Source organism: Bufo bufo, chromosome 2 (genome assembly GCF_905171765.1).
Source record: "Bufo bufo chromosome 2, aBufBuf1.1, whole genome shotgun sequence".
Taxonomy (NCBI): Eukaryota; Metazoa; Chordata; class Amphibia; order Anura; family Bufonidae; genus Bufo; species Bufo bufo.
The window spans coordinates 182,002,866-182,018,672 of NC_053390.1; the positions used below are offsets into that span (position 1 = coordinate 182,002,866).

A 15,807-nucleotide genomic window follows, 5' to 3' on the forward strand; every position below is an offset into this window, starting at 1 on the left:
TTCTAGGAGGAATAACAAACTGCAGAGCTCTAAGAAAAGCTGCTCCAGTATGGCCATATTCATTTAGTAGAGCGGAGCCCTGAGGAGCAGAGCCAGGTCCGTCACAGGGGGCTCCTCATGCACCGCACGGCACGTCAGTCTGTCAGCCGCCCCTCAGCGCACTTTCTCCTACATTCTCCCCACAGCTCCCGTCTCTGGAGCAAGCCCCGCCCCTTCCTGTCTTGTCACGTGCTCCTATCTAACCCTCTCGGCGCTAGCATCTTCCTTCCACAGACCTGCATTAGGAATACCCTGCCCGGTCATGTGATCTCCCTTAACCCTCTCCGCTCCAGAATCTATGGAGTCAGCTCCCCGGTGACGTCACGAACAGACATTCCATTGGCCGCCCCCGGGTTCGGAGCTGGGCGCGATGGAGGTTTACATTCCGTCCTTTCGCTATGAGGAGAGCGACCTGGAGAGGGGATACACGGTAGGGAGGCCGCCGGGCTGTGTGGAGGGAGATAATGAGGGAATAAAACGCTGTGAAGTCAAGTATGAATAATGTCCAGTCACCGGCAGCACACAGCAGTGTCCCTGTACTCCCTTCTATGGGGCAGAGCCTGACACACAGTACCTCTGCTTGCTGTCTCCAGTGCAAGGGCTTATGCACATGATTGTATTTTCTTTCCGTGTCCATTCCTTTTTATTTTTATGCGGACTGTATGCGTAACCATTCATTTCAATGGGTCCGCAAAAAAAACGGAAGTTACTCCGTGTGTATTCTGTTTCTGTATGTCCGTTCCACAAAAAAAAAATAGAACGTGTCCTATTATTGTACGCGTTACGGACACGGATAGGCTGTTCTAGTAGGGGCCAGCTGTTCCGGTCCGTAAAACATAGAATGCACACGGATGTCATTCGTATGAGGATCCGTTTTTTTGCAGACCACAAGCTACATAGTCGTTTATGCAGATTTGTGTGATATTAATCCGCACTGACCGCTCCGCTTTCTTCTACTCTTTGCTGGTCCTGAAATATGCGGCATTTCCTACGCTGTAATCCACATAGAAAACTATACGTAATCTCGCTCTTTACGGAGCAATCAGCATCTCGTGTGCATCGGGCAGAGGGGATGTTGAGATCTGCAGCCTGTCGGCTGTTTCTGTGGATTTTCAGGGCAGATTTCAGTGCAAAAGGATGAGATCTGGGTTATGAGGCCGTTCACACGTTGGATTCCGCCACGTGATCCGCGGCAGAAACCACAGCAGTTAATAACTTTACAAGCGTACCAGTCATAGAATGTACAGGCTCCGCTTAGGCTCCAGAAAGATGGCCGCCAGTAGTCGTTAGCGATGCATGCAGGACTGTATTACACAACGAATCCGAATACAGTTCTGCACGTGCAAGACTCCTAGTCCTGCTTTACTGGCGGCCATCTTCATTCCAAAAGTGTCCGAATCCGAAGCTACCAACACTGCGCCCTGGCTTTGGGCTGCAAACTTCAGCACTGCCTCCCATTGAAAACAATGGAATGTGGAACACACAGTTTTTGGCATGGTGTTCACGCCATATTCCGGAGACCAAATCCGCTTTGTGAATGGCAGATTTTGGCGTGGAAGCCCATCAGTAGCCACACACACTACACTGGCGTGTGCATGTAACTAGTGATTAGTGGCGCCAGCTTCGCTCAAAACGTCAGATTAATGCCGTATGGAGATCCGTCTCCGTACAGTATTAGAATGTATGAGCTCCGATGAGCCGAAGTGAGATATTCACAAAGTCGCATGAGAATATCTTCGGTAATTGATTTTTAAAGGGGTTGTCTCACTTCAGCAAGTGGCATTTATCATGTAGAGAAAGTTAATATAAGCCACTTACAAATGTATTGTTATTATCCATATTGCTTCCTTTGCTGGTGGGATTTATTTTTCCTTCACATTATACACTGCTCGTTTCCATGGTTACAGACCACCCTGCAATCCATCAGTGGTGGTCGTGCTTGCACACTATCAGAAAAAGCATCACCCTCTCTGGTGGCCGGCACCATGGGAGCGCACATAGGCTAGTGCTTTTTCCTATAGTGTGCAAACACGACCACCACTGATGGATTGCAGGGTGGTCATAACCATGGAAATGAGCAGTGTATATTGTGATGGAAAAATTAATCCAGGAAGCAATATGGACAATCACAATACATTAGTAAGTGCCTTGTATTAACTTCCTCTACATAATAAATGCTATTTGCTGAAATGAGACTACCCCTTTAAACCAGCCGGAGTGGGACTCAGAAATCCTCTTACAGGACAGGATTTGATTGATTGATTAATATAACACAGCATAGTCCCCATCGCTGTACAGAGATTAGCATCACTGACGTTGGTCCCTGTCACCAGTGGGGATCATAATCTAAATCCCAAATGAACCTGTTAGTTTATTTATTGAAGGCGCCTGTTAGAATAATCCAAAAACGTACGTCCGCTTCCCCTCCGGGCTGTGACATATTACTATCCATGACCCCTCATACACCGCTATAGCCAGTCACCAGTGAAAATCCCATCATGTTCTCTCCTTGTTTACGTCAAATGAATGTTAAAAACTCCATCTGTATTGGGTCTGTTTAAAAACCCGTCCGTGTTTCCAGCTGGACGCAGACAATTGCCCATTGCTTCTCTACAAGGGGCCTAAGTGTAACGACCTATAAAGACAGCAAGCAGAGATCTTGGAAATGCTGAAAAATTGAAACACAAAGTATATGGACAGGTGTGGTCCTGGTGGATTATCTCCATTACAGGGAGTGCAGAATTATTAGGCAAGTTGTATTTTTGAGGATTAATTTTATTATTGAACAACAACCATGTTCTCAATGAACCCAAAAAACTCATTAATATCAAAGCTGAATATTTTTGGAAGTAGTTTTTAGTTTGTTTTTAGTTTTAGCTATTTTAGGGGGATATCTGTGTGTGCAGGTGACTATTACTGTGCATAATTATTAGGCAACTTAACAAAAAACAAATATATACCCATTTCAATTATTTATTTTTACCAGTGAAACCAATATAACATCTCAACATTCACAAATATACATTTCTGACATTCAAAAACAAAACAAAAACAAATCAGTGACCAATATAGCCACCTTTCTTTGCAAGGACACTCAAAAGCCTGCCATCCATGGATTCTGTCAGTGTTTTGATCTGTTCACCATCAACATTGCGTGCAGCAGCAACCACAGCCTCCCAGACACTGTTCAGAGAGGTGTACTGTTTTCCCTCCTTGTAAATCTCACATTTGATGATGGACCACAGGTTCTCAATGGGGTTCAGATCAGGTGAACAAGGAGGCCATGTCATTAGATTTTCTTCTTTTATACCCTTTCTTGCCAGCCACGCTGTGGAGTACTTGGTCTCGTGTGATGGAGCATTGTCCTGCATGAAAATCATGTTTTTCTTGAAGGATGCAGACTTCTTCCTGTACCACTGCTTGAAGAAGGTGTCTTCCAGAAACTGGCAGTAGGACTGGGAGTTGAGCTTGACTCCATCCTCAACCCGAAAAGGCCCCACAAGCTCATCTTTGATGATACCAGCCCAAACCAGTACTCCACCTCCACCTTGCTGGCGTCTGAGTCGGACTGGAGCTCTCTGCCCTTTACCAATCCAGCCACGGGCCCATCCATCTGGCCCATCAAGACTCACTCTCATTTCATCAGTCCATAAAACCTTAGAAAAATCAGTCTTGAGATATTTCTTGGCCCAGTCTTGACGTTTCAGCTTGTGTGTCTTGTTCAGTGGTGGTCGTCTTTCAGCCTTTCTTACCTTGGCCATGTCTCTGAGTATTGCACACCTTGTGCTTTTGGGCACTCCAGTGATGTTGCAGCTCTGAAATATGGCCAAACTGGTGGCAAGTGGCATCTTGGCAGCTGCACGCTTGACTTTTCTCAGTTCATGGGCAGTTATTTTGCGCCTTGGTTTTTCCACACGCTTCTTGCGACCCTGTTGACTATTTTGAATGAAACGCTTGATTGTTCGATGATCACGCTTCAGAAGCTTTGCAATTTTAAGAGTGCTGCATCCCTCTGCAAGATATCTCACTATTTTTGACTTTTCTGAGCCTGTCAAGTCCTTCTTTTGACCCATTTTGCCAAAGGAAAGGAAGTTGCCTAATAATTATGCACACCTAATATAGGGTGTTGATGTCATTAGACCACACCCCTTCTCATTACAGAGATGCACATCACCTAATATGCTTAATTGGTAGTAGGCTTTCGAGCCTATACAGCTTGGAGTAAGACAACATGCATAAAGAGGATGATGTGGTCAAAATACTCATTTGCCTAATAATTCTGCACGCAGTGTATAAAGGGGGCACCACCTCCTCTTCAAACAGCTTCAACCCTCCCTGGCTGTGACGCTCTGCGCTGTGATTGGACAGCGCTACAGCCAGGGGAGAAGGAGACGCCCGCAGAGAAAGACTGCGCCTCCTCCCCATTGTTCCGATGCTCAGTATAAGGGTCCATTCACACGTCTGTAGAATGGGTCCGCATCAGGTGCGGACCCATTCATTCTCTATGGGGGCAGGAATGGATGCGGACAGCACACAGTGTGCTGTCCGCATCCGCATTTCTGGAGCGTGCCCCGATCTTCCGGTCCGCGGCTCCGGAAAAAATAGAACATGTCCTATTCTTGTCTGCAATTGCGTACAAGAATAGGCAGTTCTATGGGGGTGCCGGCCGGGTGTATTGCGGATCCGCAATACACTACGGACGTGTGAATGGACCCTTAGCATACTGAGCGCGATATTTGCGGGGGGCCATAACGGGGCGCAGGAGTGCTATTTTAAAAAAACAGGCAGAGTGGCAGCATCAGCAAGGGTACCCCGCAGCTACAGATATTTATCTCATTTACTACAAACCCATGAAAGGTCCTCTTTAAAAAAAGAGAGGGACAGCAAAGAGCACAATTATCCCGTGGTCTGTTTGACCTGAGCCGGAAGCAGCAGGACAGCCGGCTATGTGAAGGAGTTCGTAGACTCTACAACAGCAAAATTGTCAACTGTTTAGAAAGTTGCTTAATTTTACATTTAGGCAAAAAAACTTAAGTGCCAAGGTGTCTATAGACTATTCTAGGATACGTAGGATACTCTTACTGCTGCTGTGATTGCAGTACCATATGTAATGAGTGCGTTCTACCAGCCGTTTTCAGGTAAATTAATGACTGGTCTGTTTCAAGAGTTAAAAAAAAAAAAGGAATGTAAAAGTGAAACCGTAACATTGTGGTATGATACAGGTACGGATGCATGTTTCTAACATATCTATAGAACCGGTCCTGAAATCTAAAACATACGGGCGATGTTTCTGGTAGGTATAGCCGAATGTCCCAGCTTCTGGTTGTGTAGGGCAGATTCACACCGGTGTATCCAGTCTAGGAGCCCATATAGCGGTCAAAAACCTCAATTTCAGTCTGACAAATGAATAGACCCCTCCCATTTACAATGGCGTCCAGCGCTCTGTAACTAGTGCACGGGCAGCTGTCAGATGGAAACATATACGCCAAGGGTCCTCTCACAAGGTGGGTTTCAGCGTGTAATGATCTAATGGCCACATGAACGACTGTTCACCAGTTCTGATCGTTCGTGCTGCCGTACCGTTCCATTATTGTCGCAGGCACACGAGATGGGATCACCCGACATACGAGCCTTTGCCCATTGGCTGGCTAAGCACTTGATAGAGAGGGAAAGGAATCATCTTGGCGCTCTTGCCTGGCCCTGTAATCTCACATCTGCGCATTGATTCTATAATCGGCACATGCGCAGTAAGCATCTTGGCAGCAGAGAAGCCTGAACAGGGCATTGGATGGCTGTGGTTGTCATCAGATGGCCTTACCCTCGACCAGTGGCTCACATGCTGGAGTAGCAGTTCGGTCAGGGGTTGCTGCTCTGGAGTATTTTCATATTTTGTACAGTTCCGGGAATCCTATGAAATAGAAAATGAACTTTTGCTTCTGATGAGTTGTTCTTGATGAACCCCTGCACTTCTGCTTTTAGTGTTCGGAGAGCTCCTGTAGGAACCTTCCGCACACTGTGTATTACATGGGGGGCTTTCTCTAGCTGCAGTTCAGGTTCATTGGTAGATGAACAACTCTCTAGTCTCTTTTATATCTAAAAATGAATTTCTTTCTGTTGTCTTCCTTATGCTCGGCCAAACCATTGGACCGATCTGCACCAAATTTGGCACATAGGTACATTGGGTGTCCAGGAAGGTAAAGGTCTCAGCTCTCTAAGATGTACCATTCTTGAGATATAAAAAAAAAATGCAAATATGGCACCATCACATGACCCATATTAGCGAATCGAAGCTCACAGGTCCTTCAGTAATAACCTGCCATACATACGGTCACATGATCCTTATTAGCCAATAGAAGCTCACACGTCCTTCAATCTTGATATACACACAGTTTTACATCATAAGGGGTTGGGGCACTATGGACTTCAGTTAATTGGCGGGTCGCTGTGGACAGTTAAGGGGGTAGGTTGCCTTGGAGGTCACTGTTAAGGGGACGGGGTACTGTGGAAGTCACTGTTAAAAGGCTGGGGTGCTGTGGAGGTCATATTTTAAGGGTGCAGGACAATGACTACTGTGGAAGTTACAGTTAATGGGGCAGGCTGCTGTGGAGGTCACTGTTATTTGGGGGGCACTGTGCAGGTCACTTTTAAGGGGTCGGGGCGCTGTAGAGGTCACAGTTAATGGGGCAGGGTGCTGTGGAGGTCACTGTTAAAGTGGTGGGCCTCTGTGGAAGTCACTGTTAATGGGGAGGAGCACTGTGCAGGTCACTTTTAAGGGTCGGGGCATTGTAGAGGTCACAGTTAAGGGGGTAGAATGGCCGCCATCTTCTCAGACTAGTCACTGTGCCTTGTTAGTCTGAAACCCTAACCCTTTCTCTCACTTGCTTCACCCAAGAGCAGGGGGAGTGTTTTAGGCTATCAAAGCGCATTAGGCTACTTTCACATTAACGTTTTTTTTTGCGGATCTGTCATGGATCTGCAAAAAACGCTTCCGTTACAATAATACAACCGCATGCATCCGTCATGAACGGATCCGGTTGTATTATGTCTTCTATAGCCACTATTGTGTCAGAGAAAACGGATTCATCCCCATTGACTTGCATTGTGTTTTAGGACGGATCCGTCTTGCTCCGCAGTGCACCACATCACGGACAGAAAAAAAATCTAAATGGGATGGAATTGGGAAAAACAACGTAATTCCGCCAGTTGTACGGGTTTTGTTCCTACGCAGTTTCCTTTGCAGCAAAACTGACATGTGCCCTTCATTCTCTGGGTTAGTATGATTACAATGATACCACATACAGTGGATATAAAAAGTCTACACACCCCTGTTAAAATGTCAGGTTTCTGTGATGTAAAAAATGAGACAAAGATAAATCGTTTCAGAACTTTTTCCACCCTTAATGTGACCTATAAACTGTACAACTCAACTGAAAAACAAACTGAAATCTTTTAGGTAGAGGGAAGAAAAAATATAAAAATAAAATAATATGGCTGCAAAAGTGTGCACACCCTTAAACTAATACTTTGTTGAAGCACCTTATGATTTTATTACAGCACTCAGTCTGTTTGGGTATGAGTCTATCAGCATGGCACATTTTGACTTGGCAAGATTTGCCCACTCTTCTTTGCAAAAACACTCCAAATCTGTCAGATTGTGAGGGCATCTCCTGTGCACAGCCCTCTTCAGATCACCCCACAGATTTTTAATCTGATTCAGGTCTGGGCCATTCCAAAACTTTATTCTTCTTCTGGTGAAGCCGTTCCTTTGTTGATTTGGATGTATGCTTTGGGTCGTTGTCATGCTGAAAGATGAAGTTCCTCTTCATGTTCAGCTTTCTAGCAGAAGCCATCATGAAGGTTTTGTGCCAATATTGACTGATATTTGGAACTGTTCATAATTCCCTCTAGCTTAACTAAGGCCCCAGTTCCAGCTGAAGAAAAACAGCCCCAAAGCATGATACTGCCACCACCATGCTTCACTGTGGGTTTTTGCGCCGAAAACATATCTTTTGGAATTATGGCCAAACAGTTCAACCTTGGTTTCATCAGACCATAACACCTTTTGCCACTTCAGATGTGTTTTTGCAAAATGTAGCCTGGCTTGGATGTTTTTCTTCATAAGAAAAGTCTTTCGTCTTGCCACTCTACCCCATATCCCAGACATGAAGAATACGGGAGATTGTTGTCACATGTACCACACAGCCAGTACTTGCCAGATATTCCTGCAGCTCCTTTAATGTTGCTGTAGGCCTCTTGGTAGCCTCCCAGACCAGTTTTCTTCTCGTCTTTTCAGCAATTTTGGAGGGACGTCCAGTTCCTGGTAATGTCTCTGTTGTGCCATATTTTCTCCACTTGATGATGACTGTCTTCACTGTGTTCCATGGTATATCTAATGCCTTGGAAATTCTTTGGTACCCTTCTCCTGACTGATACCTTTTAACAATGAGATCCCTCTGATGCTTTGGAAGCTCTCTGTGGACCATGGCTTTTGCTGTGGGAAAATTCAGGAAAGACCAACTAGAGCAGCTGAACTATATTTGGGGTTAATCAGAGGCACTTAAAATGATGGCAGGTGTATGCTGACTCCTATTTAACATGATTTTGATATGATTGCTTAATTCTGAACACGGCTACATCCCCAGTTATAAGAAGGTGTGCACACTTATGCAACCACATTATTTTATTTTTATATTTTTTCTTCCCTCCACCTAAAAGATTTCAGTTTGTTTGTTTGTCAGTTGAGTTGTACAGTTTATAGGTCACATTAAAGGTGGAAAAAGTTCTGAAATGATTTATCTTTGTCTCATTTTTTTACATCACAGAAACCTGACATTCAGGGGTGTGTAGACTTTTTATATCCACTGTATGTATAGGTTTTTTTATGTCTAAATACTCAAAAAATAAATGAAAACCTTTTTGACATCACCATATTCTACCCCCCCCCCCCAATTATGTCTACCGAATAAAAAAAATTGTGAATAGGCCATTTTGATACTTTTTCAGTTACGCCATATTGGAAAAATATTTTTATATTTTAATAGTATGGGCGTTTTCGGACACAGGGATGCCCATGGTGTTTTTTTTTTTTATTATTTATGTTTCTATTCTAAGGGAAGGGCGTGATATAAATTTTTATATTTTTTTAATTTTTATTTTTTGTAGCCTGTTTAGGAGGCTACAATGTCCACTCCTTTTTTTTATTTTTTTTTATTGAATATTACCATACTGCTAAAAGCAGTATAGTAATATGTGGAATGCTGATTTCTTATGTTGGCCTGCCATCGCCGCATAGAGATGCCGGTGTTTCACCCTTTAGATGCCGTGATCACACTTGATTACGGCATCTAAAGCCTGTAATGTCAGCGATCGGCATTATTGCCAGTCACGGACATTAGCCGCAGGCCTCTGCTGTTTGAAAAAGCAGAGACCCACAGGCCATGGCGCCCACCACACATGCGAGCGGGCGCCATGTTTAACCCCTTAAGGACTCAGCCCTATTTCACCTTAAGGACTTGGCCATTTTTTGCAAATCTGACCAGTGTCACTTTAAGTGCTGATAACTTTAACGCTTTGACTTATCCAGGCCATTCTGAGATTGTTTTTTCGTCACATATTATACTTCATGACACTGGTAAAATGAAGTAAAAAAAAAATATATATATATTTTTTAAAAAATAACAAATTTACCAAAAATTTGTAAATAATTGCAAATTTCCAAGTTTCAATTTCTCTACTTCTATAATACATAGTAATACATTCCAAAATAGTTATTACTTTACATTCCCCATATGTCTTTCATGTTTGGATCATTTTGGGAATGATATTTTATTTTTTAGGGATGTTACAAGGCTTAGAAGTTTAGAAGCAAATCTTGAAATTTTCAAAAACCCAATTTTTAGGGACCAGTTCAGGTCTGAAGTCACTTTGCGAGGCTTACATAATAGAAACCACCCAAAAATGACCCCATTCAATAAACTACACCCCTCGAGGTATTCAAAACTGTTTTTACAAACTTTGTTAACCCTTTAGGTGTTCCACAAGAATTAATGGAAAATAGATACAATTTCAAAATTTCACTTTTTTGGCAGATTTTCCATTTTAATAATTTTTTTTCCCAGTTACAAAGCAAGGGTTAACAGCCAAACCAAACTCAATATTTATGGCCCTGATTCTGTAGTTTACAGAAACACCCCATATGTGGTCGTAAACTACTGTACGGGCACACGGCAGGGCGCAGAAGGAAAGGAATGCCATACGGTTTTTGGAAGGCAGGTTTTGCTGGACTGTTTTTTTGACAGCATGTCCCATTTGAAGCCCTCCTGATGCACCCCTATAGTAGAAACTCCATGAAAGTGACCCCATCTAAGAAACTACACCCCTCAAGATATTCAAAACTGATTTTACAAACGTTGTTAACCCTTTAGGTGTTCCACAAGAGTTATTGGCAAATGGAGATGAAATTTCAGAATTTAAATTTTTGGGCAAATTTTCAATTTTAATCCATTTTTCCCAGTAACAAAGCAAGGGTTAACAGCCAAACCAAACCCAATATTTATGGACCTGATTCTGTAGTTTACAGAAACACCCCATATGTGGTCGTAAACTGCTGTACGGGCACACGGCAGGGCGCAGAAGAAAAGGAATGCCATACGGTTTTTGGAAGGCAGATTTTGCTGGACTGGTTTTTTTGACACCATGTCCCATTTGAAGCCCCCCTGTTGCACCCCTAGAGTAGAAACTCCAGAAAAGTGACCCCATTTTAGAAACTACGGGATAGGGCGGCAGTATTGTTGGTACTAATTTAGGGTGCATATGATTTTTGGTTGCTCTATATTACACTTTTTGTGAGGCAAGGTAACAAGAAATAGCTTTTTTGGCACCGTTTTTATTTTTTGTTATTTACAACATTCATCTGACAGGTTAGATCATGTGATATTTTTATAGACCAGGTTTTCACGGATGCGGCGATACCTAATATGCATACTTTTTTCAGTTTTTCGGGCGATTACCTCTGGTAGGGTATGATTTTTGCGGGATGAGATGGCACTATTGAGTTTTATTGGCACTATTTTGAGGTGCGTGTGATTATTTGATCGCTTGCTATTACACTTTTTGTGATGTAAGGTGACAAAAAATTGCTTTTTTTACACCGTTTTTATTTTTTTACGGTATTCACCTGAGGGGTTAGGTCATGTGATATTTTTATAGAGCAAGTTATTACGGACGCTGCGATACCTAATAGGTATACTTCTTTTTTTTTTTATGTAAGTTTTACACTAACGGCTTTTTTAAAACAAAAAATATGATGTTTTAGTGTCTCCATATTCTGAGCCATAGTTTTTTTTTATTTTTTGGGCAATTTTTAGGGGCTCATTTTTTGCGGGATGAGGTGAAGGTTAGATTGGTACTATTTTGGTGGGCAAACGCCTTTTTGATCGCTTGCTGTTGTACTTTTTGTGATGTAAGGTGACAAAAAAATGGTTTATTTAGCACAGTTTTTATTTTAATTTTTTACGGTGTTCATCTGATGGGTTAGGTCATGTGATATGTTTATAGAGCCGGTCAATACGGACGCGGCGATACCTAATATGTTAACTTTTTTTTTTTTTTTTTTTTCTATTTTTTACCAATTTTTTTTTTTTACTTTATTTGGGGAAAATGACGTTTTTGTTTATTTTTAGTTGAAACTTAAAATTTCGGGGGGGGGGGGAAACTTTATTTTTTCAACTTTTTTTTACTTTATTTTTTGTCCCACTTTTGGACTTCAACTTTTGGGGGTCTAATCCCTTTTACAATGCATTCCAATACTTCTGTATTGGAATGCATTGGCTGTTTGAGTAATACTGTGTGTATTACTCATACAGCTTCCGGCCTGTGAGATCCAGGGGGCTGGATCTCACAGGCTCGTCACCGGACGGCAGCGCAGATTTCAGCGGACATCCTGTTCCGATTAACCCCCGCCGCGCTGCAATGTAATTTTAAACTTGGGACGTACCGGTACACCCTGGGTCCTTAAGGACTCGGCAAACATAGCGTACCGGTATGTCCTAAGTCCTTAAGGGGTTAAAGACCCCACCAGCACTGTACATGTGTGCCAAAGGGGTTGTCTCATTTGGACATGTATGGCTTATAGATAGGAAGGCACAGTGCTCAAGTGAATCCCAAAAAGTTGCAAAGCCACTACTTTCAACTTGTTGAAGCCATAATTCTAGCGTGCAGGGCTTGATAAATTCCCCCCCCCCCGTGTGTGTGTGTCTGTGTGTGTATATTGTAAGGGATTGTCTCTTGTCCGTGGCGAAGTCTGTGAGAATGACCCCCGGATACCAGGTTGAAGTCCAAACGATGCTTTTATTTTTAAGCGCATCAACACAAAAACAGCAACCAAAACATAAATCCTCAGCCGTCTGGCCACTGACGAAACAGTTTTTTCCCTCTCTATCGGGATCTGGGTCTACCACCCAGCTCCCCAAAACACATCACAGTGCTTACCCCCACACAGGGTTAGAGGGTCCCGGCTCCCACAGGCCTTGACACACAGCCTGCTCCTTTCCAGACTGATCCCATCACGTGGGGACTTTGCCTTTTCCAGCTGTTTACACTGCTATTTGAGGTTAATCGGATCGTAGCCCTACACTGACGAGGTAATGTGATATTTTTTTTTTGTGAACGTACTGCATTATTTGTGCTCAGGTCTTTTACATGTAGGTTTACTACATCCAATATACTCCACCAGTTCACACAAGAAAGGTTATGTCAAACAAATCTAATTGATTTTTTGTGAGTGTAGCTGAAATGACCGATAAGGGAGGGGTACTGTACATTGATAGGCTTAGATTTGCTCCTCACTCCCCATGTGGTTAAAAATTGGTAGGTAATGTTGCAGGTTCACTTGGTAAATCCGCCCGCCGTTTCAGTGCTGCAGCGACACAGAGGGAAGGGGCGGTGAAGCAGCTTAAAGGGGTTGTCTGTTTTTTACTATTGATGACCTATCCTCAGGATAGGTCATCAATATCAGATCGGTAGGAGTCTGACTCCCGGCACCCTGGCCTATCAGCTGTTTGAAGAGAAGGCAGCTTTCATGCAAGTACTTGCTTCTCTGCTCCGTTTACCTGCTCGCCGCAGAAATTGTAATGGTGAGCAGTGTAATTAGAAGTATGGCGTCCCCATTCACTTCTATTGGATGGCTCCGTCTGTCTAAGTGAATACTACAGATCTGTCCATGGAAGTGAATGGGGACCGCATACTTGTAATTACACTGCTTGCGGCTGCAACTGCGGCGACGAGGAGAGAGGGCAAGCGCTGCTTTGTCTTCAAACAGGTGATTGGCGGGGGTGCCGGGTGTCAGTCCACTGCCGATCTGATATTGATGATCCTTGGTCCTCAATATCAGACCTATGGTCAATGAAAAAAGGTGGAAATCCCCTTTAATACATACAGCACTTAACAGTGAACCCTGCCTAGTGCTGTCAGTAATTTAGAATGGTCAGAACTGCTGACAGATTCCCTTTACTGTGAATGTCGAGTCAGGATCAAATCTACAAGTCGGTACCTACAGGGGATAAATAGCTGCTTTTAGTTTTCCCAGATTGTACCGCTAGGGCAGAGCTGTGATCTATGACTATATCTTAGCTATAGTGTCTACAAGGAGACTGAGGTAGTCTGAGCCACGGTTCGTGTCATTACTGCTGTCTGCCTCCTCATGGCTGCTGTATTCACCAAGAGGTCAGGGCATGGAGAGCTGATTGCCACTACAGCAAGGGCTGAATGATAAAGTACAGATTACTAAACCCTCAGTGACGCTGCAGATATCCTGAGGGGAATGGGCTTAAAGGGCATCTGTCAGCAGTTTTGTACCTATGACGCTGGCTGACCTGTTACATGTGCACTTGGCAGCTGAAGGCATCTGTGTTGGTCCCATGTTCATATGTACCTGTATTACCGAGAAAAATCATGTTTTATTATATGCAAATGAGCCTCTAGGAGCAATGGGGGCGTTGCCGTTACACCTAGAGGCTCTGCTCTCTGTGCAACTGCTGCTCCCTCTGCACTTTTATTGTGGGGAACATCATCATGCCTGGCCCTGTCAATCAAAGTACAGTGGGAGCGTCAGTTTGAGCGAGCAGAGCCTCTAGGTGTAACAACAACGCCCCCGTTGCTCCTAGAGGCTCATTTTCATACATTAAAACTTCATTTTTATCAGTAACGCAGGAACATATGAACATGGGACCAACCCAGATGCCTTCAGCTGCCAAGTGCACATGTAACAGGTCAGCCAGCGTCATAGGTACAAACCTGCTGACAAATGCCCTTTAATAAGAGGAAGACCAACCTATAAGAGAACTTCAGATAAGTGTATAAAATACACTGGGGTCTAGTATAATATACGAAACCTACCAACAAATCAAACTAATAACCCCATAAGAATGAGAAAACACATATAAAATATATGTAATTTATTGACACAATCAAATAATATAAATAGATGACACAAGGCACCAAGGTAAAGGAGGGTGGGACGCCCCATGTGGCGGGATCATGAACAACCACCCTCACATATACCCAACTAACAAGGAAAGGAGGGTCACAGCCCCGGGTATAAAGCCACATAAATTTGGGAAAGCGGTAAGCTTGCCCAAAGTAACATATGAGCATATGTCTGCTACATGCAAATAAAAATGAAAATAGATATGGTCACACCTAGCAAGCTTGCCCACCCTGGTGACGTAGATGGCCGCCTGAAGAGTACAGTGGCCAAATGTAAAATAGATGAAGGCAGGGCAAGGGTGCTAAGTGTAAGCATTAAGAATTTAACAATATAGTGACAAATATCCTAGCAAAAAGCAAAGCATATATTACCCATAGTGTGCCGGAACCCAGAGCCTGTGACCAGAGCTGCACCTCAACGCACGTTTCGCCTGGAGAGGCTTCGTCAGGAGGTAAAAGTGACTAACAATGTCCGTCTTTAAATAGTGTGGTCCACAGCCGGCAGTTAATTAGCGCATGCGCCCAGTGATGTGGAGCATGACATCATAGAGGCGCGCCACCCAGTACCGCAAGCCAGGTGAGCCACGCCCACCGCGTCACATGACCAGACAGGGGGTGGGAGCCGCACTGACAGCGCGCAGCCACAACCTCCTCCCGTCCGATCACATGAAACCTGGGGCTGTGACCCTCCTTTCCTTGTTAGTTGGGTATATGTGAGGGTGGTTGTTCATGATCCCGCCACATGGGGCGTCCCACCCTCCTTTGCCTTGTGTCATCTATTTATATTATTTGATTGTGTCAATAAATTACATATATTTTATATGTGTTTTCTCATTCTTATGGGGTTATTAGTTTGATTTGTTGGTAGGTTCCTTTAATAAGAGGAAGCCTGGAGTGTCCCTTTAATTAAAAAATTTTTAATGCATTTTTTACTGTAATTCAAGAAAAAAACTAAATTAATTGTGCCCTTCTCTACCTTTTCTACCAAGTAATGAAATATTCAATATTCACAAACCCCCAGTTGAGGGTTAGACTAATATTGAAAAAGCTAAAGGTCATGACCCGTATTCATCAGGCCATGGGGGAAGTTCAGGATCATGCTGATGCTGGCATCACTGGGGGTCCTGTCCTTCTCATTAGTCCAGATAGTAGAGCTGATGCCGAAGTGATCCTGGACTGGCTGCTGGTGGAAATGGAAGCCAAACGCAATCATTTAGTCTTACAGGAGAGTGTTCCTATATAACACTGATTCCCGAGAATGGGATGAGCAGTGGTACCAGACAT

The 15,807-nt window shown here is 43.6% G+C and overlaps 1 protein-coding gene across 1 annotated transcript in view; it reads left to right on the top strand.

Annotated features, from left to right (window-relative positions):
* Window positions 1–281: 281 nt before the first annotated feature.
* Window positions 282–15,807, top strand: part of SNX24 (sorting nexin 24) — a 116,056-nt gene continuing 100,530 nt past the window's right edge. The window contains exon 1 of the mRNA XM_040415953.1: window positions 282–469. Coding sequence (XP_040271887.1) covers window positions 410–469 — 60 coding nt within the window. The 5' untranslated portion in view covers window positions 282–409. The remainder of the gene's footprint in view (window positions 470–15,807) is intronic.